This window comes from Oryctolagus cuniculus, chromosome 7 (genome assembly GCF_051225735.1).
Source record: "Oryctolagus cuniculus isolate XC-2025 breed Fujian yellow rabbit chromosome 7, ASM5122573v1, whole genome shotgun sequence".
NCBI lineage: Eukaryota > Metazoa > Chordata > Mammalia > Lagomorpha > Leporidae > Oryctolagus > Oryctolagus cuniculus.
The window spans coordinates 132,210,951-132,236,056 of record NC_142873.1 but is presented as its reverse complement, the minus strand read 5'-3'; the positions used below and the strand labels follow the sequence as shown (position 1 = coordinate 132,236,056).

At 60.0% G+C, this 25,106-nt stretch overlaps 1 protein-coding gene across 8 annotated transcripts in view; it reads right to left on the bottom strand.

Annotated features, from left to right (window-relative positions):
- HIVEP3 (HIVEP zinc finger 3) overlaps positions 1 to 25,106 on the bottom strand; it is a 487,717-nt gene that overhangs the window by 8,068 nt on the left and 454,543 nt on the right. For 6 of the 8 annotated variants that reach the window (XM_089300862.1, XM_051856636.3, XM_089300861.1 and 3 more), the window contains 2 exons: positions 8,160 to 8,335; positions 2,432 to 2,518 (listed from right to left, as the gene is read on the bottom strand). In XM_089300862.1, coding sequence (XP_089156988.1) covers positions 2,432 to 2,518; positions 8,160 to 8,335 — 263 coding nt within the window. Of the gene's footprint in view, positions 1 to 2,431; positions 2,519 to 8,159; positions 8,336 to 25,106 lie in introns of those variants that run through there. The other 2 variants (XR_016211086.1, XR_016211087.1) reach the window with 2 other exon arrangements.

Here is a 25,106-nt window from a genome sequence, read left to right as displayed (position 1 = left end):
CAGGAGTTCCTGAGCTGTGGGGACCACTGACCGGTGGTGAAACCCAGGCACAGGAGAGTCATCCAGCCAGCTCCTGGTGGGGCCAGAGCCAAGGTTTTCAGTCTGCACTGTCACACTGACAGTTAATAAAATGGCTTCATGCATGGAGAAGCAGGCGGTAGTCAGAGGTTGAAGCCCGGCTGTACCACCTCCCTGCTGGGTGACGGTGGATAACTTCTCCTCCCTGTGTCCCGGGCCTCTTCTGTGACACAGGATAACAGTACGAAGATGACTTCCAGAAGCTGCTATGACCAGGAGGGTCTGGCTCGTGGGGAGCACCATGGCCCCACCCCAACTCACAGCAGGTGACTGTGGCCAGGCTTGGGGATGCAGGTCAGAGGTGTGGGGCTGCTAGGGAGGGGGCGGTGGGACCAGCACCTCCTGTTGCCCAGCAGGGAGGCTCTGGAACGTCTTTCCTGGTTAGGAAGCTGAGCCCCACCCTGGGCACGCAGCACAAGAGTGGTGGAGGTCAGAGGTCCCCAGCTCAGGGCAGCTTTGCCAAGCCTTCCACTTCCAGTTTCCTGCAGGGCCCCAGAGGGCTCCTCTTGCTAGGCGACCCATTCCCAGCGCCCCTCCTGCGGCTGCCGGGCCCCTGCTGGCATCCAGGCCTGCTCTCAGCAAGGCCGGGATGGGTTCCGGGGAAGGTGGGGGAAGCACGCGGCTGGACGCAGCCTCCCGGGCGCGCCACACGGGGGCGCTAGCGCCCAAGCTCATCGCCTCCAGGCGGGAGGCGGCCGGTCCTCCGAGCCGTGCCTGCCTTCTGGCCCCTTGGAGTTCCACGGATGCCAAGTCCCGATGGCCCTCCTCGCAGCTATCTTCTCGCCCTCCTCGCTTCCCCCCAGCGGATGAATCGGCGAAGTCTGCGGCTCTGACTCTAGTCGGTGGGAGGAATCTGACCGTGTCTCTGCACCCGCACGGAGCCCACCTGCTCCGTGCCTCTGCGGGCTCGGCCGGGACCGCTGTCTCCCGTGCGCCCCCTGCCGGCCGTTCCCACGCATACTGTGATCTGCAGGGCCCTAGCTCGCTCTGATCTGTTCTGCCGGCTCCAGCCACGGCCACCTGCCTGCTGCCTCACTCAGGTTCGCTGCTCAGACCACTCGCTGTCTGACACCACGGCGGCCCTCGCCTGGGTCTTTGGGCTACTGTTCTCCTCTCTCTCTGGCTCCACGGTCCCCGCCCTGGTTCCTCACTGGTCCGCCGCCTGGCTCCCCTTCAGACCGGCTGATGGGGCTGAGTCGGATTCCCTGCAGAATCTCCAGCACAGAACAGAGCAGTGGCCCCGTGAGTGGGGATGCCTCCCCCATGAATATGTGTATTTCACCCTTGCTCTGGGTGCCCACGACCTTGCTGGCTTGTCCTGCTGGGAGGGGGACTCTGAGGGAGGGCTCTGGGCTGGCCAGGGTGTGGTGTGGAGCCAGTGTCTTCCTGCGGCCTTGGGGCACTGTTTGCCTGTCTAAGCTTCCCTTTCCTCAACTGAAAATGGGGCCACACAGGTTCCTCGCCCTGTACACGGCCTGAGATGCCTTGCCCCGCTCCCCAGCCATGGTCTGGCTTTGGAGAGAACAGCCAAGTTCACAGAGAGGTGATTTCTTCCACCTAAAAGGAGGTGTGTATCTCTTTTGCAAGACTGCAGATGCATCCGCACGTGAGGACAATGCCAGCACATGACGCACACACTGCTCTCGGTCACTCGAAGCTCTGAGACTGATCTCAGGGACTCTGTGGTCCAAGCAGTGGCTCCAGCCTCGCCTGTTGGGGGGGCTGCCCATGCACCTGCTGAAGCCCCTCTGGCTCCTGCCGGGATGCTGATTCCCCTGTGCTCTCTCCTCAGAGCTCGGCTCTAACATGTCCCTAGCAATGAAGGGCCAGGGCCCAGGTGTGAGTGACATGGGGCTGGGAGGCAGCAAGGGGCTACCAGGTCGGGCTGTGGCTTTCTGGAAAACTCCAGCTCCAAAAGGCCTACAGATCAGGCCTGTGGCAGAGTTGGCGTGTGGGCGTGGAGCTGCTGAGTCAGTCCCCCATGGCATCCGTGGGAGGGTCTAACCCAGGGCACGTGGTTAGGACAAAACAGGTGTCCCTGTGGACAGGAATGATTCACGTGAGCCCGTGTTCAGTAAGTATTCACTGAGCTCCTTGGGGTGCAGGTGTTGCACCTGCAGGGTGGACGGCAACGCATGCCAGCCACGGCTGCACAGCAGCTACGATGTGTGCATGGGGAGTGGGCTGATCTTTCTGGGATCTAACCTTTGTCTCCCAGGAGCTGGGAAAACTGGCGTTGAGGGCATGGGTTGGAGGGCACAGGAGGGAGGGAGGCACAGAAAGGGAGGGGGCTGGGGGGAGATGGGAGAGGAGACGGTGGGGAGGGGGAGGGCCGGGGTCGACCCATTGTCACCTTCTTCGGCTTCCAGCTCCTCCAGCACCCCTGTCTCTTGGCACTTTTTGCTGTGGGCTTTCGACTTCATGTGCTTAGTCAGATTCCCTGAAAAGAAACGAGAACAGATTCAGGCTCAGCTGCAGGCCAGGGCTCACAGAGGCAGGGCTGGCCGGCAGCCCACGGCTTCTCAGACCAGTCGAGGCCCTGCCACCTGCAGACACTGGGCTGGGGCCCGGAAGCCTCTGCCGGTGCTCGGGCCAGGATGCACGGCCGCAGCTGCTGCTCAGAGTGGAACCCAGGAGCTGGGGAGGGGTGGATGTGGGGCTGAGAGTGATGAGAAGGTGAGATGCTTGTTCAATGATGAACCAAAAAGAAATGAAAAGAACACTCAAGTATGGTGGGGTTTTCCTGTGTCTGATTTAAATCTGGGCCTGGGGGGCTGATGACACCCCTCACACCGGGTTACGGGCCCTTGAAGATGCTGGGATGGTGCTCACAGGTGAGCGGTGCCGGCTTGGCCCTCCGGCTGCCGCACCTCTGTGCAGCCTGCAGGGCAGAGGCTAAGCGTCTGGGATAAGGAATGGAGACAGGGCCGAGGCCTAGCATGCGGGAATCAACGGGCAGGGGCCGGGAGCCACAGGGCTGGGGGCCGAGCCTGGCTTCCTCGGGGAAGTCCCCTTTCTGGGCCTTTGTCACTCCAGTCCAGTGTGCAGATGCAGCGGCGTAGTGGTCCAGAGATGGCCCAGGCAAGGCTCTGCCTTGTTTTGTGCCTGTGAAGCCCTCGAAAGGGAGGCTGGCTCTGCCTCCCTTGCAAGTTTTGGGTCCGGAGGAACGGGCACAGCTCTGTGGAATCGGGGGGACCGTGATGACCCCAAGGCGCCCCGCCCCAGTGCACAGCCTCTCACAGGCACATCTCTCTGCAGACAGCAGTGTCTTGGAGAGGAGGGCAGAGCAGTGCAGCCCACCCAGGGGCACGCTCCCAAGCTGGGGTGTGCTCACGTTGGCCTGAGAGCCGTCCTCTCTCCAGACGGCTGTTCACATGATCGATCCTGAGTTCCCCAGCAGGCACTCGGCCTCACTCATCTTACTGGTTGGTAAGTTGGAATGGGTGGATGGAGACTGGGGGGTGGATGGCTGGATAATTGGACAGGAAATATGGAGTGAGGAGGGAACAGGAAGGGGATAGACAGAAGGGGCACTGGAGAGCAGATAGGAGGTAGACCCGGGGTTCATGAGGAAAACACAGGCAAAGATGGATGGGAAGTGGGCCCACGGGATGGTGGAGAGTTGTCCAGGAGGGTGGAGATGTGGACAGGCTGCTGGCCTGGGCACGTATACATGCTCCAGGCAGACGGGGGGTAGCAGAGCTGGGTGGAAGGTCGGGAGTGGGAGGCAGAGTGGACAAACGGGAGGATCGACTAGGGTGAGAAGATCCATGGGGGCTGAGAAGAACCATGGGCTGAGGGGCTGGGGGAGAGGGATTAACGGGGGACAGATGCTGGCTGGGTGGATGAACAGAGCGAGGCCAGGGGGGACACAAAAGCTGCATCCGAGTCATTCTGAGAATTTTAAGGGAGCTTTGGGGTTTTGCTGAGGTTACTGGGGAACCTTAAGCTGGGATTCCCTGGCACGTGCAAGCCGAGGGCTTCTAGTCCATTCTGTGACTTTATCCTTCCCAATGAGGGTGGGGAGAGGCAGCTGGGGTCTTGCCTGGATCCGAGACACCAACTGTCCAGAGCAGGAGCAGGGGACATCTCGGGCCAGGCCCTGTGAGACCTGCGGAGTCCTCTGGTCCGGCTCTGCCACGCAACAGCAGGTGGGACTTGAGATTCAGTGCATCTAGAGCAGGCTGCTTTTTAAGTGGGTCATTGCGCAGGGCCCGTGAATGACGGACGTCATGGATATCCACAGGCCCTTGGCAGAACAAAGGTTCCCCAGCCCTGGTGGAGAGGTCCTGGCACCAGCACCGCCCCCGCCCCACTACCCCAGGCCAGGGAGGACTATGAGCCCTGCGCCTGCTGCCTGTCGGAGCTCTCATTACACACACTCTGCCCGGAAGGGGTAGGGCCCTATTCCAGCAAGCCAGGCACTGAGCACATACACAGAGGGTGTGCGATAGCCACGGGGCAGGGGGTGTCTTTCTCATGACGAAGCAAAGTGCTGGGAGGAATCTCACAGCCCATGGAAGTTGCCCACCCCCCACCTCCCCCAAGGTCAAGGCCTTCTCCTGCAGGAGATCTGACTCCAGGCCCAGGTGCTGATGACATCATTAGGCAAGGTCGCTGGCTGTCCCGGGTGAGGCAGGGCTCCCAATAACCAACACAGCTGACCCAGTGCGGAGCACCACCCAGACCCAGGCCCCGGGGTCAAGGGCTGTGCTCCCTCCGGGTGGCGGTGGACAGAAGCGGATGGATCAGGAGTATGGAGCCTGGGCTCTGCCACGTGCTAGCTGTGTGATCTTTCTGCAACTGCAAAGCTGTACCTACCTGTGGGGGCACCAGGAGGGCTCAATAGGATAATGGAGGCCAGGTGGCAGAGTGCACCCAGCAGAGAGCAGACCCCTGCCCCAGTGACAGTCCCAGGGACGCTGTCACACACCACGCTGGGTGTGGAGGAGACAGACCCTAGGAGATGATGCTCACAGAGCTATGATCCATGCTCCTTTCAGACTGGGCCCCATGGCTCTTAGAAGGTATCAGGGAGTGGCTCCCACCCCTGGGGGTGTAGGAAGGAGCCGGGGAACCTGGAGTGACTGTGGTGAGCAGCCCTGAGTGTTGTCTCAACTCCCTCTAAGATCACTCCTCTGTGGCCTGTCCCCTAGGCTGTGCACAGAGAGGTATACCAGATGGCTCCTGCAGCTTCTCACAGTCAATACAGCCCCCGCCGAAATCCCCACAGCCCTGGCAGGAAGGATGGACAGCGCTTGGTGTCTGGAAGAGGCGGAGCCTCCCCTAGGAGCATCAGCTGATGACCCCGTCTGCGTCTTCCAGTTGTGACCAACGTCCACCCCCACCCCTGCTTGCCTGTTGGACATGAGGCCTGCCCACAGCTGCCATCTCTGTCCCCTACGGCGATCGGCGCCAAGGGCCTGCACACAGCAGGCACAGCCTCCCCCTGGCCTCTGGCACCCATCTGAGGAGGGGAACCGGGACCCCAACCTCCGCAGAGCATCCTGGGGGCCTCCCGTGGCCCCGCCCACTTCCCAATGGCACCCTCCTCAGGTAGCTCCCAGAGGCCTAAGCTGCCGCCACGAGACGTCTGACACAGAGACGAGACACAGACAGGCAGACAGAGACAGACAGGGAGGTTTCCCAGGCATAGGTGCAGCCCCGTGATGTCGGGAGGACGTGGGGATCCGGTGGGTGGGCCTGGTCCAAAGCCACTGGGCCCGGCCTCTGCTTGCATCAGGCTCAGCTTCAGAGGGGAGGGAGGTGGGTGGCCATGGCCTGAACAAGGCAGATAGCCCTGGGGCGGGGGAGGGCTTGTGTTTTTGGAGCTGATAGCTGACAGGGCCCGGGGAGCAGGGCCCCAGGGAGACACGAGGGCAGTGCCCTGGCTGTATCCACTCCGCATCTCAGAGAGAGCCGGGGACTTCTGCTGAGTCACTCTGTTGCCACCCCACAGGCTCCCTCTCTGCTGGCAGTCCCGACTGGCACCCTGCTTGGCTCTGGAAGGTGCCTGGCTGGTGGCCCTGGGAATGCTTGAGGTCCACCTGCTCCCTGGCCACTGGCTGGGCACAGCACCCCCGGGGTCCAGCCTTCCAGGCGAAAGGGGGCAGCCTTCCCTCAGGGGCTCTGCAGCCCCTCTGCTGGGCACTGCAGATGTGCTGGCCTGGCTCAGAGACCCAGCTCATGGACTTGGCATGGCTCTTGAAGAAGGCTGGGCTGTGGGGCTTCCTGCCAGGCACCCAAGCCCCTCTCAGACCTGGAGCAGTGGGTGTGGCCCCTGGGGAAGGCCGCCTGTGCTGGGGACCCAGCCGGAGCGTGTGCTGTGGTCTCACGGGGGCACAGTGCCTGGGCTGTGGGCTCTCTAGGCTTCCTGATGGGAGGGCAGGACAATGGCATCTCCTGGATACGGGCTGGGATGGAGCCAGCAGCTGTGACCTCTCAGGAGGCCACCAACTGCTTTGTGCAGTGAAGAGAGGAAGATGACGGTGTGATGCCCACGGGGGAGGGCCTGGGGCTCCAGTTAGAGGCCAGCACCGACAGCCACGTCTGTTCTTTCGGCCTCACTCTTGGCCTTCACTGGAGCTCAGATGAGAAGTTTTTGGCTTTCAGAGGCAAAGACTGACATTGACACTCCACTCCATCACGGCCACCTCTCTCTGACTTGAAAGCCCAACTGGCTGCCAAAGGACTGGAGGGACCCCGTGGAGCAGAGCTGTGGCCAGGCTGAGCTGGGCCGCCCTGGATATGGCAGGCTCCGGGGCGGGGGTGTGTGTGTCTTGGCTGCACCCTGGGGCAGGGTGGGGGCTCCAGGCCCACCGGCCCTCCCTGGGCACTTTGGGGGCATTGTTTATGAGATCCTGAGAGAGCAAAGGAGCAGGAGAAGGGTGTGGGAGGTGGGCACCTCCAGCCAAAGCAAAACCTTGCTAGGAAATTCTGAGCTCAGCTTGAGGATGACGCAGCGGGCCAAGGGGTGCAGCTCCCGGGGTCAGAGAGGAGGCTGCTGGCCAGGGCATGTGGTGGACAGGCCCTGACCTTGCAGCGAGAGAATAGACGTGCCGGGCCGGGAGCAGATGGAGGAAGTGGGGACAGTGGGGAACCCCGCTGGGGCCCTCCTCAGAGCAGCCGCCCCATCTCCATCACTGGCAGCAGCATTGCCAGCAGAAGCAGGTCACCAAGAGGCCAAACCCAAGTCTGCCCTGGAGTGCTGTCTTCTGAGAAACCACACGGCCCCTGTGGGACCCCATGGAGGCCCCAGCCATGTCCAGTCCCTGACCCAAGAATCTGCAAAGCGCAGGAAACTGAAGCTACAGTGCCTCTTCTGAGGCGCCTGGGTCTGCTCAGCCCCGGAGAGGCAGTGAGCAGTGAGCCAGCAGCAGGGCCCTCCCGCCTGGGCAGCAGAGGAGGCTGGGTCCTGGAGCTGCATGAGCTCAGCCCCTGTGTCCACCCAGGATCTTGGAAGCTGTAGCTGGCCAGGCGGCCACTGTCACCCGCCACACCTCTCTGGGTACGCACGCTCTCGGTGGCTGGTCCTTTCACTGGTGACTGCCAGAGCCTGTCCTGACCCTCCAGTGGGGTGTGGCTTGGGGGACAGGAGTGACCCAGCCGCCAGTCCAGGATGGGGAGAGCTGGGCCCTTGTTGAGCGGCTGAGAGCCCGTGGACATGGTGGGAGTGGGAGGTAGGGGCGGGCTGCAGGCATGAGAAGGGGGCATGCGAGCGTGTTAGGTGGCTCTGAGTGGAATGGATTTCCAAATGCAAGAGTGGCGGTGACGAGTGCGGATGCTGGAGTCGGTCAGGTCAGCGGAGACACGGCTACGGAGACATGCAGAAGGCAGGGGCGATGGGGTGAAGACGCACTCCGGAGCCGTGTGCCCGAGCGCCGCCGCACAGGTGGAGGGGCTGGGGGCAGCCCTGGGGCGCCACTGCCTGGTCTGGAGCCGGCTGCTCTGCCAGGGGGTGCCACGTGGGGGTGGGATCCCAGGTAAAGAGGTCTGGGCCCCTGAGCTCTGTGCTGGGGCTCCCAGAGGGGAGTGCCCCGCAGTGGGCGTGCAGGGCAGCGCCCCGGCTGACTGTCTCTTACCTTTGGTTTTAAAAGCAAAGTGACAGTGCTTGCACACATAGGGCCGGACGTCAGTGTGGGTACGGATGTGTTTCTTCAGCATGCTGGGCTTCTTGCAGCGAATTCCACACTCCTCACAAACATACTTCCCTCGGCCGCGGCCTCGCACATATACATACTCTTCGTTTGATTTGTACCTATGAGCGACAGGCGGCATGGTAAAGGGCAAAAACAAGGAGGACAGGAGGCAGGGCCCCACCGCCGAGGCTGCACGCGCTACCCACGGACCGCAGGGACCGAGTCGCCCTGGGGATCCACCATGGACCCCTGGCCACTGCCCCCTGTCTGTCCCCAGAGGCAGGGAGCTTCCTGCCGGGGAGAAGCGAAGCCGCACGTTCCCTCTTGCTCCCTTGCCAGTCCTGCCTACCAAGAACAGCCTTCGCGGGCCAGCAGAGTGACAGAGTGTTTAGCCACGGCAGCAACGGGACTCATGCCAATCACAGCAGCAGCGCCAGGGGCTGCCGACCACCAGGTGCTCCCCTGTCAGCCCCGGATTCCATCACAGTCGCCTTAAAGGAAGGACCCTTGAGACGCAGGGGCTCAGAGAGGGTGGGGGACCCATTGAGATCCCCCAGCCTAAAGATGGCCGAAGCAGCTCTGGCACCGCCTGCCCAGGCTGGTCCACCTCCACGGGGTGTCATACACACACACGCAGTCTTCCAGGAAGGCGGCCACACACACGCGTGTGATGGGAGGTGGGGGGACCCTGTTCTCTCCCCGGCCTCAGCCTACTGCCGGCCAGCTTTCTCCCTGTCCCCAGCTCTGCGGGACCCAGGTTCCCGCAGCCTCTCATTGCGAGGGTTCCACCAGGAGGCACTGCTGGCTTCCATGGATCCCCCCGGCTGCTGCCCTCCCTGCTGGGTCACAGACGCCCGTGAGACCCAAAGGAGTCCCACAGCTCACCAGCCTCACTACCAGGCCACATTGCTGGTCTGACGCTGTTAAGTGTGCAAGTCCCCACATGGGGACCGAGAGAGGCCTCCCTGACAGGCATCCAAGAGAGAAAGGCTTCCAGCTCAAGCCTTGGGGTCCCTGGCAGGTGCGGTGCCGGGAAGGGAGGCGCAGAGCTGGTCTTCCCCACACCCACGGCACAGCCCTGCCAAGTGGGGTCGGCACCTATGCCTCGGGGGCCACCAGCTCACAGCAGAGAGGTGGGATGTCCGGGGTGGGGGGGCTTGGAACTACCACCCCAACCCCATTCACACTCACTCACACGCACTCACAAACCCTGTCACAATTGCACCCCTGCAACAGCCACGCACAGGAACTGCTGTCCACTGGTACGGGGGGACCCTGCCTTTGGTCACCTTAGATTTGGTTGTAGGAGGTTTTCAAAACTCTGAGTCCATCCTTTCTTCCCCGCGGCAGGCGCTGACTAGCAAGGGTCCCGCAGCTCCTCCCTGGTGTAGGCAAGCGCCACCTTGTGTTCAAGGGCAGGAACTGGAGGCCATGGGGGCCGCGGGAGAATGAGTCCCCGCTGTTCTTGGGAAGAGCGCCCTGCGGCTCGGCCACGCCCACTGCCGGCCAGCCAATGGCTGCCGCTCCCGCAGCGGCCACATCCAGGTTTTCACACCCGCGCCTGCCATGCGCCCCGGAACGTGGTCCTCGGGACAGCAGGTGGAGGCAGGGCACCCTATCCCAGCTAGAAGACACAGTGGGAATGGCTTGTTCTCTTGCTACTGCAGGCTCTGTGGCCCTGGCACCAACCCTCACCCACCTTGCCCAGAGAGTCCACGTCGTGGGCTCCCTGTCAGAGCCAGCCTTCCCTGCACCCTGCTGCTCACACACAGGCCCTCGGCCACTTTGGCCTTGACCTTGACGGCATTGGGCTGCCCTCTGTGCTCAAGCCCCCTGGGCCACAGGCCCCGGAGCATTCTCAAACTCCCGTTTTTCTTTCTCCATAGGAAACTTACACAGCACCTGTGCATCCCATCTGGGGACGGCCCTCACGGGCGGTGCCTGGATGTGGGGGAGGCATAGGTAGACCCCTGTACACCTTGTCCCTCAACCCTGGGGAGCACCAGGGAGGAGTCTGGGAGACAGAAGTGGGAGGACAGCTCCCTTGCAGGGAACCTGGAGTGCTGAAAGGCCAGGTGGGTTCCATGGAGAGAACTGAGGCTGGACGGGGGAACACCAATGGTCTTGAATGCCACACTAAGGTTGGGCTTGATCAAAGTTGTCTTAAAGTCTCCAAGAGTTTGGGACCAGCGCTATGTTGTAGGGGTAAGGCTGCCACCTGCAGTGCCAGCATCCCATATGGGTGCCAATTCGAGTCCACTTCTGATTTGGCTCTCTGCTATGGCCTGGGAAAGCAGTGGAAGATGGCCCAGGTCCTTGGCCCCTGCACTGGCGTGGGAGACCTTGAGGAGGTTCCTGGCTTTGAATCAGCACAGCTCCCACCATTGTGGCCATTTGGGGAGTAAACCAGTGGATGGAAGACCTTTCTCTCTCTCTCTCTGCCTCTCTCTCTCTGTAACTCTGCCTTTCAAATAAATAAACAAATCTTAAAAGATAAAGTCTCCAAGAGGCTCCTTCCCTGGTGCTGTGGGAATGGTTGGGGGTGGGAGGAAGGAGAAGAAGGAGGGGACAAGGAGGAGGAGAAGACACCGTATCTGGACTCCAGCCTCTGCATGGGGCAGGACTCAGAATGAGGGAGGAGCGCAAGTCCAGAGGCATTGGCCTGGCAGTTCAAGGGCACCGTGTGCAGACTCACACGTCTCACCACTCAGGGGAAGGACATGAAGAGGTGTCCAGGACACGGCGGTGTGCCCATAGAGGACCTGCAGATCTCTGGGGAGGAAGATGGCCATACACAGAGAATGAAAAGTGAGATTATAACGGAGCCAGGGGTCATTGCAAGCCAACTACACCCCTCCCTGCTCCCAGCACCTCGCCTTGCTGCCGACACGGGGCCAGCCACCCCCAAAGCTGCCCTGGAGCCCAGGCCCTCTCCAGCCTGGCTCCCTCTGCTTCCTTGTACCACCCAGCATGGAGAGGGCTGTCCACATGCCCTCACCATCCACACTTCCCCGCCTGCTGTGGCCCAGCTCTGCCCACTGACTGTCCTTGCCGAGGTCACAGGTCGCTAAATGCAAAGGATACTGCTGTGTCCTCTCTGCCTTCTTGCCCGCTCCCCAGAGGCACCAGTCGGCTGCAGCAACTCCCCCCACCCCAAGCTCTTTTTTGCATGCCCTTCCCTGTGATGCTACCGCCCAGGCTCCAACCTGAGTCTTCCCCTCACACCTTCCCTGGCATCCACACCTGTGTGTAGACGGCTTCTTCTCCCTGCAGCTAGGGCCGCTTTGCTGGACTTCACTGCCCCCCAGCGTCTGCCTGGAGGGGGAACCTTCACGCACCTGGCACCTCACAGCCCCGCCCCACCCCTGTGTGTCATTGTCACAGCCAAGCCGACAGCTGGGTTTCATGCTCGGGGGCTCCACTTTATTCACCCTTCACGTTCAGTCCCTCACGAACTATCAGTGTTGCATCCAACCTGTGCCCCAAGGATGCCACCTCTCTGCCCCCACGAGACCAGGCCGCCATCCTGTCCCATATCACTGCATCTTTCTCACAAAACACCAGGGGAGCATCCCCAAATACACCCAGTGCTGTCCCCTCCCAGCGCCTCTTCCCCACTCCTCCCTGCTCGCACCTACGTTTTCTCGCTGATCCTGAGCCTGTTGCACTCCCCTCCAACCAAACTTAAAGCCCTTGACCTCTGTTACCACCTGCTTCTCCTGTCTGACCAGCTCCTCGGCTCCCTAGGGTGCCTTCCTCCAGGAGGCCTCCCGCCCCCTCCTCTGGCTGGAGGGTTGGGTCTCACCTGTACCCACCAAGCCGTGGGAACGGCAGTGGTCTTTCCACAAGTACAGTCCCCCTGGTCTCCAGTCCCCAGTGCCCAGCAAGGGCTTGGTGAATACCTGCTGGCGGGGCATCCGAGAGCAGAGGCAAGGCCTTCTTGCCTGGGCTGCTACCATCAGACTCTCAGCCTGGCCTTTCCCACCCCACAGTCCGTGAGAGGCTGTGGGCGCCTGCACATTTCCTGCTTTCCGACAAGAATATGGCTGCTTGTCAAAGGGCAGAGCTCAGCAGGGGACCTGGTCTGGGTTCTGCTTCCGGAATGAAGTTGCTGTGTGGCCTCGGGCAGGTCATTTCCCTCCTGGGAAGCAATCGCTCCTCACGGTCCTCAGACGGAACAGAGCCCCGTCACAAGTCTGGCAACCCTGGGTCCCCCCATCAACTCTTACCCTTGTCCTTGTTTTACACAAAAGGGAGTCAAGGCTCAGAGTTCAAGGGCCATAGCCAAGGTCACGCAGCTGGCCATCTTCCCACTGAGCAGCACCCTGTCCCTGCACAGACACCTTTAGGGACCGACCAAGGTTTCCTTAGCAACTTCCTTTCCCAGCATTCCCAGAGACTGGTAACACTGCAGACAAACACGGGTGGCATTGGTCCCCACCCAGCCCTTCCTGCAAGGCCGCCAGCCCCGGGGTGGAACCTCCGGGTGTTGACAGCTGCAGAGGAAGGCCCAGTAAAGATCCAGGGCCAGAAACCGGACAACCATGGTGGGGTCCGAGGACGCCTGGTCCTGCCTCCCAGGTCCTGGCCCCCCTCCTAAGCCACAGGCTGCTGTTTACCCAGGAGGACAAGTGGCTGAGCCCCTGCCTGCTCCAAGGCTGCAAGACAGCTCATGGCTGACAGGCCTGGTGCGCCCAGGACAGGGAGCAATTTCTCCTCTCCCCACTGCTCTGCTTGCAGCCCTGGTGTCAGGGAGGTGTCAGGCAGCCTGGGACACAGTCTTGGGTTTTGTTCTCAAAAGAAAAAGAGCTGTTTTCATGGATTTCTAATGCCTCAGCGGGAGGGACATAGACCTGGTAGCCAGACTGCCTGAGGTTCAAGGCTGAGACTGCCAGAGGCTGCCCAGCAGGGGGCTCTGCAGCCCAGGGGGCCTCCCAACCCCTGCCAGGAAGCTGGAGGCTGCTAGAGGGGCTCTGGGGCTGCCTGGCTCTTCCTGGATGACTCTGATCTCAGCTCAAAGGAAAAGATCCTCAAACAACCCACTGATCAGGAGGGGTGTCTTATCCTCATCTAACAGAGGAGACCCAGGGAGCGGTCTTCCGCCTTTGAAGCTGGGGCCCGACCCCTGCTCTCAAGTGCCACACGGCAGGACCTCCTTTGGGGTCTGCTTCCCGTCTGGCGGCTGGTGACACGGAGCTGCCTGGCTGGGAACAACCAGCACGGGGTGCCTTGGGTTGTGCCTTTCCCAAATCTGCAACAGGAACTCAGCCCTGCACCCCAACACGAGACGGCCCGAAGTTCCAGAAGCCAGGGTGGTGCTGGGAATTAAGCGACACCAGCTGGCGGGTGAGGCTGCTGCTCCTGGACTGTGAGTATGACAGACTCGGCAACAGAGCTACCCGGAAAGGGAGTGACCTCCGGGTCAGCAGCCCTGCTCACCTGGAAGCCAGATGGACAGGCAGGGAGACAGGCAGGGAGAAGGGAAGTGAGTGTTACAGGTACCCAAGCCGTGCCCAGCACAGCGGCAAAAGGGGCTTCAGGCGGAGTAGCTGGCCACCCTGGTTGCAGTGCTGCGGAATGGACATATGCAGTTCATGAAATGCTCTACATTGATTCTAATAAACAGGAACAGATGGATGTGTTCCTAAGACGCGACGCAGCTCCACCAAACTAAGCAGAGGATGTCTGTGGTGGGGTGCAGTGGGGACTGTGATGAACAGAGAGGCAGGGACACCCCCTCTGCACAGAGACAGTGGCTGCTCCCATCCAGCCCAGCGTTCCAAGAAAGCCACAAACCCAGACTTTTTTTTTTAAAGACTAAAAACCTCAGCAGATCTCTCATTGGGAGCTGAGCTCTACTTTACATGCATTACCTCATTAAAATTGCAGGACGGGGCCATACTCAGGGGCCGGAACCATTCTCATTTACCCAAGAGCAAAGTCATGAAGAGGTTAAGTAACCTTCCCAAGGTCACACAGTTAGTTAGCAGAGCTAGAATTTGAACCCAGGTCTCCTGGGTACGAAGTGCAGGTGTTTAACTGCTGTGCAATTCTGTCTTCAAACCACTGTGTAAATCAATAAAATATGAGCAGTAGCTGCAGTCTGGAGCCGAGCCGGCTCCCGGTCCGTTCCCCAAGGTCACAGGGCTGTGAGCAAAGGGCACGTCCGACCTTCAGGCCCCATCACTCTGCATCGCTCTCTGAACAGAGCGCGTGAAGGCAAAGGCCTCCAAGCTGCCTTCCGGAGCAGAGATTCTACGAGGCTCTTCTGCGTTTAGATTATTGACTGGTTTTCTTCTACTATTAATATTTAATGGTAAAACTCATGCCTCTTCTCCAAGACATTCTGGAGGTGTGCCAGTTTTCTAATTTTATTACCATCTCTGAGCAGATCTGCTCCTTGGGGCTAATCACACCGAGCAGCCGAGCGCACGCTGCCCCATTTGGGACCCGCTTTTGTGAGCAGCCTGCCTCCTGTGCACTGAGCTGAAGGCCCACTTCCAGCAGCCGCTGTGGCCTGCGGAGGTCCAGCCAAGGTGAGCCAGCTTGTTCATCCCCAGTGACACACTGTGCCCACTGTGAAACCCATAGACGGAGGGACGGCTGCGGCGAGGCCTGCTGAGCAGTGCACCTGCTGAAGATACTCAGGTGTCAAAAGGAGGGGGGCACAGGTTACAGATAAGCTGGGGTCACCGAGCCGGAGGTCACGGAGGAAGTTCACCACGGATTCCGAGCACATCCCGGATTCTCCTTTGGTCAGAAATTACACTGTGGCACAACATCCAGGGTGGGGGCCCTGACGCCCCCTCCAGGCACGGGAGTGACACACACACAGGCGCCAGCCCACTATGGGTACTTGGCTCTCTGCAGCAACATGAGCTGCGAGCAGCATTCTGCCTGTTTACTCAACCGTACTTACTTGGGCCTGGCCTGGGCCTGGGGCTGGGGCTGGGCCTGGGCCTGGGCCAGAAACATAAAGCGAAAGAAGACTCTGACCTTGGTCTCAAGTGTGACTAATGGGGCCCTTCAAAGATCATAAAACAAAGAGATAGAGTAACGCAGACACCGTGCGAGGGCCTGTGGACGGCAGGAGAAGGCCGCAGTGGGTTTGGTCTTAAGGCTTTGGCCGTTGCCATTCATCCAGGCCCTGGTGCATTTGCAGGGGCTGAGTTGCGAGACTCTTATGTTTTAAGCACCTCCTGTCATGGTGAGGTGTGGAGCAAGTGGCGTGGGCAGGGAGGCCTGGAGGCCGGGGAGAGAGGCTACTGTAGCAGAGACAAGGGCAGGAGTAGAAAGGACACAGATTCTAGAGAGTTCAATGGCAGTGGACAGAGACAAATGGAGAGGGTGGCTCAGGGATGCCTTCTTGGTGCGCCTTCCAGGACGCCCATGGCCACGGCAAGTGCTTGTCCATTTGGTAGGCTTGCTGCCTGGAAGTGACTTCCTCCCACTGTCGGGATTTTTCCTATAAGGAAAACACCAGCTTCCAGGCTCAGCTATTGAGATGACAGCAGCCGCCAGGGTCTGACACCCAGCCCAGCTCTCACAATAGCAGGTGCCTTTATTCCAGGGAGCTGGTGGTGACAGGTGCACAGGCTGGGGGGTGGCCAAGTGCAGGTGCCTGATCCCCAGCAAGCCTGGGATCATGGGACTCGGGCCCACACAACGCAGCTAGCACCCTGTTGCCGAGCAGACGGTGGGTGAGGGGCAGGCAGGAAGCCAGGAGCTGGGCCCCTGTTTAGACTCCAGGACGTGGAGCAGTGTGCTGCAGCTTCCAGCCACTTGGGCCTGCAGGCCCTAGAACAGTGCCTTTCAAAGTGCACTCAGGGTTTCTGGGGAGTGGGTGGGGGCAGAGCTCTGCAGAGTTGCTTCTCAGGGTGGGTTTCTATGTCAACTCTAAACTGTGCAAAAGAGCTCTGTGAATTTAGAACCAATGTGAGGATGACTGGGGAGGACATTCACGCTCGGACGTGCCTGAAACCCTCAGACGCACAGGAGCCCCGCACACCCTCTGATTGGGCCCCTCTTAGGCGGACCCTGTGCCTGTCCTCCCACTGACGTGCACACCTCCAGCACCTGGGGACCCCCAGTCTCCCAGCAGCTCCTGCAGCCCTGGGGCAGCTCTCCCACTGTGAAGCTGAGGCTGTTGTCCTGCGAGCCCAGCTCCCCTTTCATGGGACAGTCTCCACCAGCGCCCGCATTTTCACATCCTCAAACAATCCCACGTGTGTGGATGGCGCCTCGGGCTGTCCACTCTCCGCTGGACCCTTCTGGGTTGTCCTTAAGGTAGAATGGTCTAGAGTGGCCAGAGGCTCTCAGTGGGGGCTGGATCCAGCCAAGCCTGAAGCAGGCACACAGTCTCCTCTCTCCAGTGTTCTTCCAGACTCACTCCTTTGTTTCCCAGATGGGAAACAATCCCAGAACAGGGAGGTGAGCAGGCCCTGGAGAGGCCTCCTGCCTGGCCAGAGCTCGGTGGCTGGGTCTCTACACTACAACTGGAGGGCCGAGTCATAGGCACCAGGTACTGCCATGTGCCAAGTTTGTCGGAGATCTCGTTTCTGCTTTGTTTACCTTTACAACTACATATCGCGTGCTATACTAAAAAGCATTAGAAAAATGTCAGCTAGGGTCAGAAGTGCACCCTGTCATCCTGGAAAGAGAAATCACTATTATTTGCTCGTCCCACGGCAGCCACTTTTTCTAGGAGTGATAGCGTCGGAGCCTTGGCACAATTCTCTATCACAGCTCTGGGTATAAACGGCGGGAAGTGAGGCTGGAAGGTCAAGTTTTGGCACGGGTGCCCGGCTGACAGTGGAGGTCGGAGCAGGTGCCTGGCAGAGGGGTGGACCTGCGGAGCTGCAATCTACAGGTCCCTTTTTGAGGCCGGGAGGAGCAGCTGCCGGAAAGGAAGGCTGACCGGGTGTCTACGGCAGTACTGACAAAGTCTGTGTGTGCACCGGGGCCTGCTGGGACCTCCGTGTCCCACGCTGCACAGACAGATGCAGTTACGCCCCGAGACACACAGGTGGGAAGACGCTCCCGGCTGCACTTGGAGCACACGGGCGGCTGTAAGCTCAGGCCCCAGACTCAGACTCCCATCCTGCAGGGGGAAGGAGAGGGAGGGCACTTGGATTAGCCACGCCCCCCACCCCCACCCCCACCCCACCCCAGGGCTGCCAGCCTCTTGCTCTGTGCTTGCTGCTGACTGAGCTGACAGGCAGAACCCGGACGAGGAGGAAGGTGCTGGCGCATTTTAAGGCAGAACTTCCCTACCCCCAGGGACACGGAAGCCACACAGTGCTCTGGCCACAAGCAGCCCACGGCGGAGGGGTGGGGAAGGGGACTGAGGCTCACGGCAGTGAGTGGCCTGTGTGACCCACACGCTGCAGAGTGCAGTGGTTAGGCACTGGGAGCCTGCCTGGGGCGCACTGCAGAGCTGGAATCCTGCTTTGCTCCCGCTGGCTGTGGGGCCCCAGGCCAGTACCTGCCCAGGCGGGGTTCTGACGGCTACCTCCGCAGCTCGCTGGTGCCCGTGGCTGTGGCGTGGGTTTCGGCTATTATACCAGGGCTGAACAGAGCCTCCCAACAGAAGCTTTGCTCCTGTAACCCTCGCTACGGCTATGAGTGTCCCGCTTCAAAGCAGGGTCTCGATGCCAGGCTCTTTAGGAGTGGCTGTCCTGAGCCACCGCGAGATTGGGGACTGCGAGTGGCTGCCCTGTCAGTGTTTGCACTCATTCCTTCCTCCTGAACCCCTCAAACATGCTCTAGGGGCAGGGCCCCACAGCTCACCCTGCCTGGGCTGTGCTTCTTGCATTCAGACCCAACCTTCCCTCAGAGCTCAGATCCAAGCCCAGGCCCTCAGAAGCTTTCCCTGGCCTGGAGATGGGCCAAGGAGATGGGCCACAGCCTCCAGTTATACCTTTCTTAGGGACATCACAGTGCAGTAGAAGAGAGAGTCAGGGGGCCGGCGCTCTGGTGTAGTGGGTAAAACCGCCACCTGCTGTGCCGGCATCCTGTATGGGTGCCGGTTCGAGTCCTGGCTGCTCTACTTCCAATCCAGCTCTCTGCTGTGGCCTGGGAAAGCAGTATAAGATGGCCCAAGTCCTTGGGCCCCTGCACCCATGTCAGAGACCCAGAAGAAGCTCCTGGCTCCTGGCTTCGGATCAGCCCAGGTCCTGTTGTTGTGGTCATTTCTGGGGAGTGAACAAGCAGATGGAAGACCTCTCTCCCTCTCTCCCTCTCTCTCGTTCTCTCTCTGCCTTTCAAATAAATAAATCTTTAAAGAAAAGAGAGTGAGGTGTAGGAGCCAGAACCCCCTAGACTGAAACCAGGCTCTGTCCCTTCCTGGTTGTGTGACCTTGGGCAGGTGGCTTAACCTCTCTGTGCCTCCATTTTTCATCATGTGCAAAATGTGGATCAGATCCCGGTCCTTGCCCTGGGGGTAGGTGGGCTGGTTCTCTCTAATAATCCCAGGAGCTGCATACTCATGACTTGGGTTGGCCTTTGTATGTACGGTACGCGTCGCTGAGAAATCACGAAGGACAACAGTATAAAAGAGCACACCCTGAGAGGGTCATTGCGCTTTCGCACAGTTAACACGGTCATGTGGTCAGCACGGTGCCTGGCATGCAGCGGGGCTCAGTTGGTTCTGCTCTCTCCGCACTCTGCCTCGAGAGCTCCCATCACTGTCAAATTTATTCTCCAACAATGGCAGGGAAATCAAGTGGCCCCAGTTTTGTAAGGCTGAGCAGCCTGGCCACATCCCCCGCACTCCCCCCAAGAGTGAAGCCGATGGTTTGATGCTAAGAGGCTGCTGCAACTGTCCAGCCCTGCTACGCGGGACCCAGCTGCTGCAGTACAAAGCCACGTCGAAGCCACTGCCCAGCTCTGCCTCTTCCTCCCCAGCCTGGCCAGGCTCGCACAGGGATCACAAACATGCTAACAGGCCACAGGAGCCCTCTGGAGCTCTCTGGAGCCCTCCAAGATCACAGCCAAGGGGACCAAGAACTTCTCTGGACCTCCACCCACCGATGAGAAAGATGAGCCGGCCCTGGTCAGGGTCTGGGCCACGGAGGAGGAGGTTGCTCACAAGGAAGAATCTCTGTGCCCGTCTCTCCGTATGGGAGTCCTGTCCCCAGGATGGTCAGCGTCCCGAGGAAGCCATAGGAGGAGAGCAGCGTGAAGATGGGGAAGATGATGGGGAGGATGAAGATGGAGAGGAAGGAACGGACGAGGCTGAGAAAGATCGAACCCTGGGAAGGGTGAATTCCAGCGAGGAGGATGGAACTGCCCATGGACTGGGAGCATTTCAGCACGCAGACTCAGACACTGCACACCGTGCCGAAAGACACCGCCTGGCTCTGCTACGCCTCGGATCCACAGGACATGGGGTGCGCACCCCTCTGAGACTTCTGAGTGGAGATGGGTAGGAAGACGGGCCAAGGTCTGGATGAAGGACGGGCGGGGCAGGCAGTAAAGGCCTCAGTGGAGCGGACCTCCCTGGTGGATTTAGACCGAGATGAGCGAGGTGCAGAACACGTGTGGAAGAAGTTCCAAGCTGAAGAACCAAAGGGTTTGGTGATTTGAGATTTGACAAACGTGAGGCAGGACGGCTCTGGCATGCTGGCAGCGTGGACCAGGCAGGCATTAAGCGTGCAGTGGCTCTTCACCAACCCATCTATCACCTGAGCCGTCTGGCTGCTCAGAGCAGGGGCCACGTCCATGTCCTCGCTGGCAGACAGTGGGGCTGAGGGTCATGGGGCAGCTCCCAGCTGGGGTGATCCGTGGGTGCCCTGAGCTCCTGCTTGCTGGGCCTGTCCACTCTTCACTTCAGTGGTGAGCGCTTCAGCTGGGTGGCTGTTTCACGCAGTGGCTGAAACACACCATTTGGATGGTCCAAGTGCCATATCGCAGCACCTGGGTTTGATGCTTGGCTTCAGCCCCTGATTCCAGCATCCTTCTGATGTAAATGCTAGAAGGCAGCAACAGTGGCTCAAACGCTGGGCTCCTGTTGCCAATGTGGGAGACCTGGATTACTGTCCCAGCTCCTGACTTTGGTGCATTGGCCACTGTGGTCATTTGGGAAGCGAGCCAGCGCATGGGGAGTGCTCTCTCTTTCTCTCTGCCTCTGAAATAAATAAATACAACTGTAAAAGTGCTCCATGCTTTGGGCAGCTCTTTGTAGGACAGAAGGGCTGCCTGGTTCCTGCAGAGGGAGGCAGGGTGAGAAACACGGCTGTGAGAAGCCCCTAAAACGCATCCCCGGATGTCAGACGGGAGAGTTGTCACCACTCCTTGGCCATCCCAGCAATGCCATTTCTAGGACATCTTGTCAAGATGCGGTGAGCAGTTAGCAGAGAACATTCCTGGGTTCCCAGTCTCGGTGAACGCCACCGTGACCCAGATGCCAGCGTGGGAGGGGCAGATGCTGGACACGCCCGTGAGCTGGCGGCTGCGCCTGTGGCTCTCGTGGAGTCCTCACGTGCAGGGAAGGCAGGCACAGAAGCTCCCTCCCCGCGCCCAGGAGAGCCCTCAGCGGCTGGGGCGGCTGCTCACCCAGTGGCACATCTCCTGCCCTGTCTTTGCCACGCCGTGTCCTCCTGCGCTGCCCTCTCGGTCCCCATCTCTTCTGGCCAGCTCCCGGCTCCTGTTGATTCCAGTCCCGAGTGCTTGCTACAAAGCCCAAAAGATCTTGGAGTTCCCGATGCAGCCACTGCAGGGCTCTCTGTCCAGTCAGAGGCTGGGGCCCCACGTGGTGGACATGAGCTCGGGCTGCCTCCGCCATCAAGGTGAAGAGGTGGGACTTGCAGCCGGCAGCGGTGCTGACGGTGCCTTGGCCTCATGGTTCACGGGGACTCCACGCCACCGCCGAGCCACTCTCTGCAGCAACAGGAACGCCACCTGGATGTCGTGACGCTGCTGCATCTCCAAAGACCCGTTTTCCTTTCTAGAAGGCGGGTGACGTCATGCCACTTCCCGGATGCAGAGAGAGTGTAAAGCTACTTTCCTCGGGGCGCAGTCAGGGAGCAAGCCGCAGAGGCAGGGTGGCCATGCTGCTGGCGGAGGAATGTTCCAGAACATGGACAGTAACCAGCAAGGGAAGGGAGCCTCCCCCGGCAACTCTGGCCCTCTTCATGGGCTGCGGGGAAGCTGCACCCCCAGCCCCCAGCAATGCCTGGTCACAGGCAGGGGCAGGAACTGGATCTCGCCATGCACGTGGCACTGGTCAGAGGACACAGGCAGTGGGGTGTCCCAGCTGGGGGCAGTGGCGGGAAGAACGCAGGCTCCGGAGCAAACCGCGCCGAGCCCCGGTGCTGGCCCTGCTCCTGAGCGCCTGCGGGAGCACAAGCGAGTCCCGTGGCCTCTGCGGGGTCACTGCTTCAGGCGGGGAAAGGAGAGCAAGGGCACTGTTCTCAACAGCAGGCGTGGATGGAGGAGGGCGCCAGTGACAGGAGGGTCGGCAGCCAGGCCGCGCTCAGCCCCAGAAACCAGGACACTTGGCAGAGTCGACGAAGCGGCTGACGGCCAGAGGGTGCGAGGCCTTGCTCAAGGTCACGCAGCCACCAGCAGCAGGGCCAGGACCACGGCCTATGGCTCCTGCCTCCCTAGGGGGTGCTGCTGTGATTGGACATGGCCCCGCTGCAGGGGGACCACTCGCTGACCACTCGCTCCCCACCCGCTCCCCTGTGCAGGCCTGGTGCCCTGTAAGGAACGGAGTCAACACAGAGCGGCTCCGAAAGCCCACAGCGGCTCTCCGGCAACCCCTTGTGGTGGCTACTTACTGCAGAGCCACCACAGCAAGAAGGCAACCCTGCGGGCAGAGTTAGGTCCCGGTGAGGGCCAGGGTCACTTCGAGATGGCTGGAAGAGAGCCGATGCTGCCAGCGCGCAAACACTACAGAGCACCCGGGTGCTCACTGAGGGTGGCCAACGCCCGAGCGTCCTCCACACTCCTGGCTTCTCCCACAGCCCCAAGAGTGGAGCATGCTGTCCCTATCCCACTGCCAGGAAACCGAGCTCAGAGAGGCACAGCAACTTGCCCTCAGCCACACAGCTAGCAAGTGACACCAAATCAGACCAGAGATCACTGGGACCAGGCCCGCTGTCTATGTGTTAAAACTTTCAGATTCTGCACCGTCTGTGGATTTTATCAAGCACATTTTCCGTGCCCCTGGGCTCCAAAGCTGGCCAACACCCACATGTCTGCACCAAACAGAAGAGAACGAAGTCAGGACAGAGTGAAAACCACAGGTCCTCTGGGCTGGTTGGCAGAGATGAGTGCCGCAGCGGGGCAGGGAGGAGGGCAAGATGAGACCCAGGGAACGACCAAGGCCCTTGCTGCTCAGGGCCAGCCCTGGGGAGGGGTCACAGGAATATGGGGTGGTGGGGTTTTAGAAACAGCCGACAATGCATGGAGTCTTTCTCATTTACGACAACTTCCATTTCTTCAGTGCCATTCCCTCTCCACGCAAACGAGGTGAATGATAGGGCCTCCTCCACTCCATGGAAGAGACAGTGGCCCCGTTCTCTACCCCACTGACACCGCCTTCCCTCCCTGCGCCAGCCACCGCCAGTCACCTGTCGCTTCCTTCCCCAGCATGTCTTTCCTTGGGGCGCTAACACGGCTAGCCTAACACGACTAGCCTCCGGCCTCTGCTCCCGGAACAGCCCCTTCTCTCTGCCCCTGTCCCGTGCCTTTGCTGGCTTCCCCAGGCCCACAGCCCAGAGGAGCTTCCTGAGCCTTCTCCTGCCCTCCTGTTCAATGGCCTCAGGTCCAGAGCTGTCTGGTTCGTGCCAGAGCTGGGGCTGTAGGACTCAGGCAGCCGGCGTGTCGGGAGCACGGATGTGAACCTAACACCACACAGCTCCTGTGGTCACCACGGCACTGCATGGGCAGATGAGAAGAGGAGGCACAGAGGGGTGATCTGACTTGCCCAAGGTCACACACTCAGCATGAGAGGAAAGACTCAAGGTCAGGTCCTGAGCCCCAGCCTTGACCCTGTCCTGCCAGCCTCAGCCACTCGGCTTCAGCTCCTTGTCGGTGTGGCCCCAGGCTGCTCGGCGGTGCATTCAACGCTGTTGACTTCAGTAGTCCTTGGCTCAGCCCTGGAGGCAGCACTGTGCCCATCACCCTCCAGAGCAGCAGTGAGCTGTGGACTGGCCAAGTGGCTTGCCTTGCATCTCACAGCCCACAAGGGTAGTGTCAAGGCCACAGACAGATCTCTGGGCCTCCGGACATGGCAATCTTCCCCACGACTATAGAGAACCCAGACCACAGAGCCCAACCCCCAGCCACCGGCTGCCTCCTTCAGATCAGCAGGGAGTGATCCTCCCACAAACTGCACAAAGGCCACCCCTGGGCCTGCACCTTGCTGCTCCAGGAGTGTGAGTGGGCGATGCCTGGAGGCAGGGGTCAGAGACAAGCCCACCAGAGCAGGTGCCGTGTTTCCATCTCTCCGCTACATCCTGTGGACTTCCCAATCATGAAATCATGGGTTCACGTTTGCATGTTTCCAACACACATTAAAATAAAACCTGACAAAGGAAACAGAGAGTATCTGTCCTGGTGCCACCCAAATTCAGTGCATGGCTTTCATCCCAGCCCTGGGGGAGGCGCTCACTCAGGCAGCTGCCAACACCCAGGACCTGCCATGCAGCAAGGCCAGCAGGAGCCAAGTGCCCAGGAGTCCAGAGAGGAAATGAGACTTGGGACCAAGTCCTGGAAAGACGGAGCCAATATTCTAGAAAGTGTGTTTTATTTAGGCAAGGAATGGGGACCAGGTGCAGGAAGAAGGGGGAAGAGGGGTTCGTGTGAGCTGCCTTCTCCTAGCATTAGCCTTGGAGGTCAAAGTCAAATGGGGTCAAAGAAGACAAGGCAGACTCTCAGAAAGGGTGAGACCCCTGGAGCCCCAGCCCAGCGGAGGGAGGAGAGAGGGCTTTAGGGGGGAGGCAGTGGGTTGGGCAAACGTGGAGGAGCCCCTGGCTTCCCCGCTCCCTGCTTCAGTACACTAGCTGTGTCTTAACACCCAAACCCACACGTTTATGCATGTCACTCACGAGACATCCAGGTTCTCATGGCCAAGCATCTACTGTGCACCTGCACCAAGCTTAGAACAACCCTGGGAGGCAGGTGTCATCTTCTCCAACCCATAGACAAGATGACGGGGCCCAGAGGACATGGGCCATCCGACCAGAGCATGCAGGCAGGAAGTGCAGGGTCAGGACAGAAGGACAGGGCCGCCCTGGGTTCCCTGTGCCCACAGGGACTGGCAAGTGCCGAGTGAGGAGGCAGGGGCAGCTCCGGCAGGGGGTATACCGAGGGTCATTCATGTGGCTGGATCACATCTGTCACCTGTTTATCCACTGATGGACACTCGAGTCACTTCTACCTTCTGACTGTTGTGAATAGCGCCACTATGAACCTAGGCATACAGATATCTGACTTCTCACTTCAATTCTTTTGGGCGTGTCCATGGAACTGGAATGGCTGGCTTCTATGCCAATTATATATCTATTTTTTAAGAGCCACCATAGTGTTTTCCACAGCAGCTGCACCATCACACCTGCCTGCCGGCAGGGCAGAGTCCAGTTCCTTCGCATCCTTGCAGCACCTGCTATTTTCTAAGCCTTCGACAGCAGCCGGCCTGAGGGTGGGAAGTGGTATCTCCTGTGGTTTTGACTTATACTTCCCTAGCGACTAGTGATGGTGAGTGTCTTTTCACGTGCTGATTGGCTGTTCACGGATCTTGTTTGGAGAAATAGTTCCTCGAGTCCTTTGCCCGTTTTTGAATTCTGTTGGTGCTGTGGCTCTTGTTGAGTTGCAGTTTTTTACATCTGTGCACGTCAATCTCTTGTCAAATGCATGGTTTGCTAATCTTTCCTCTCATCCCCT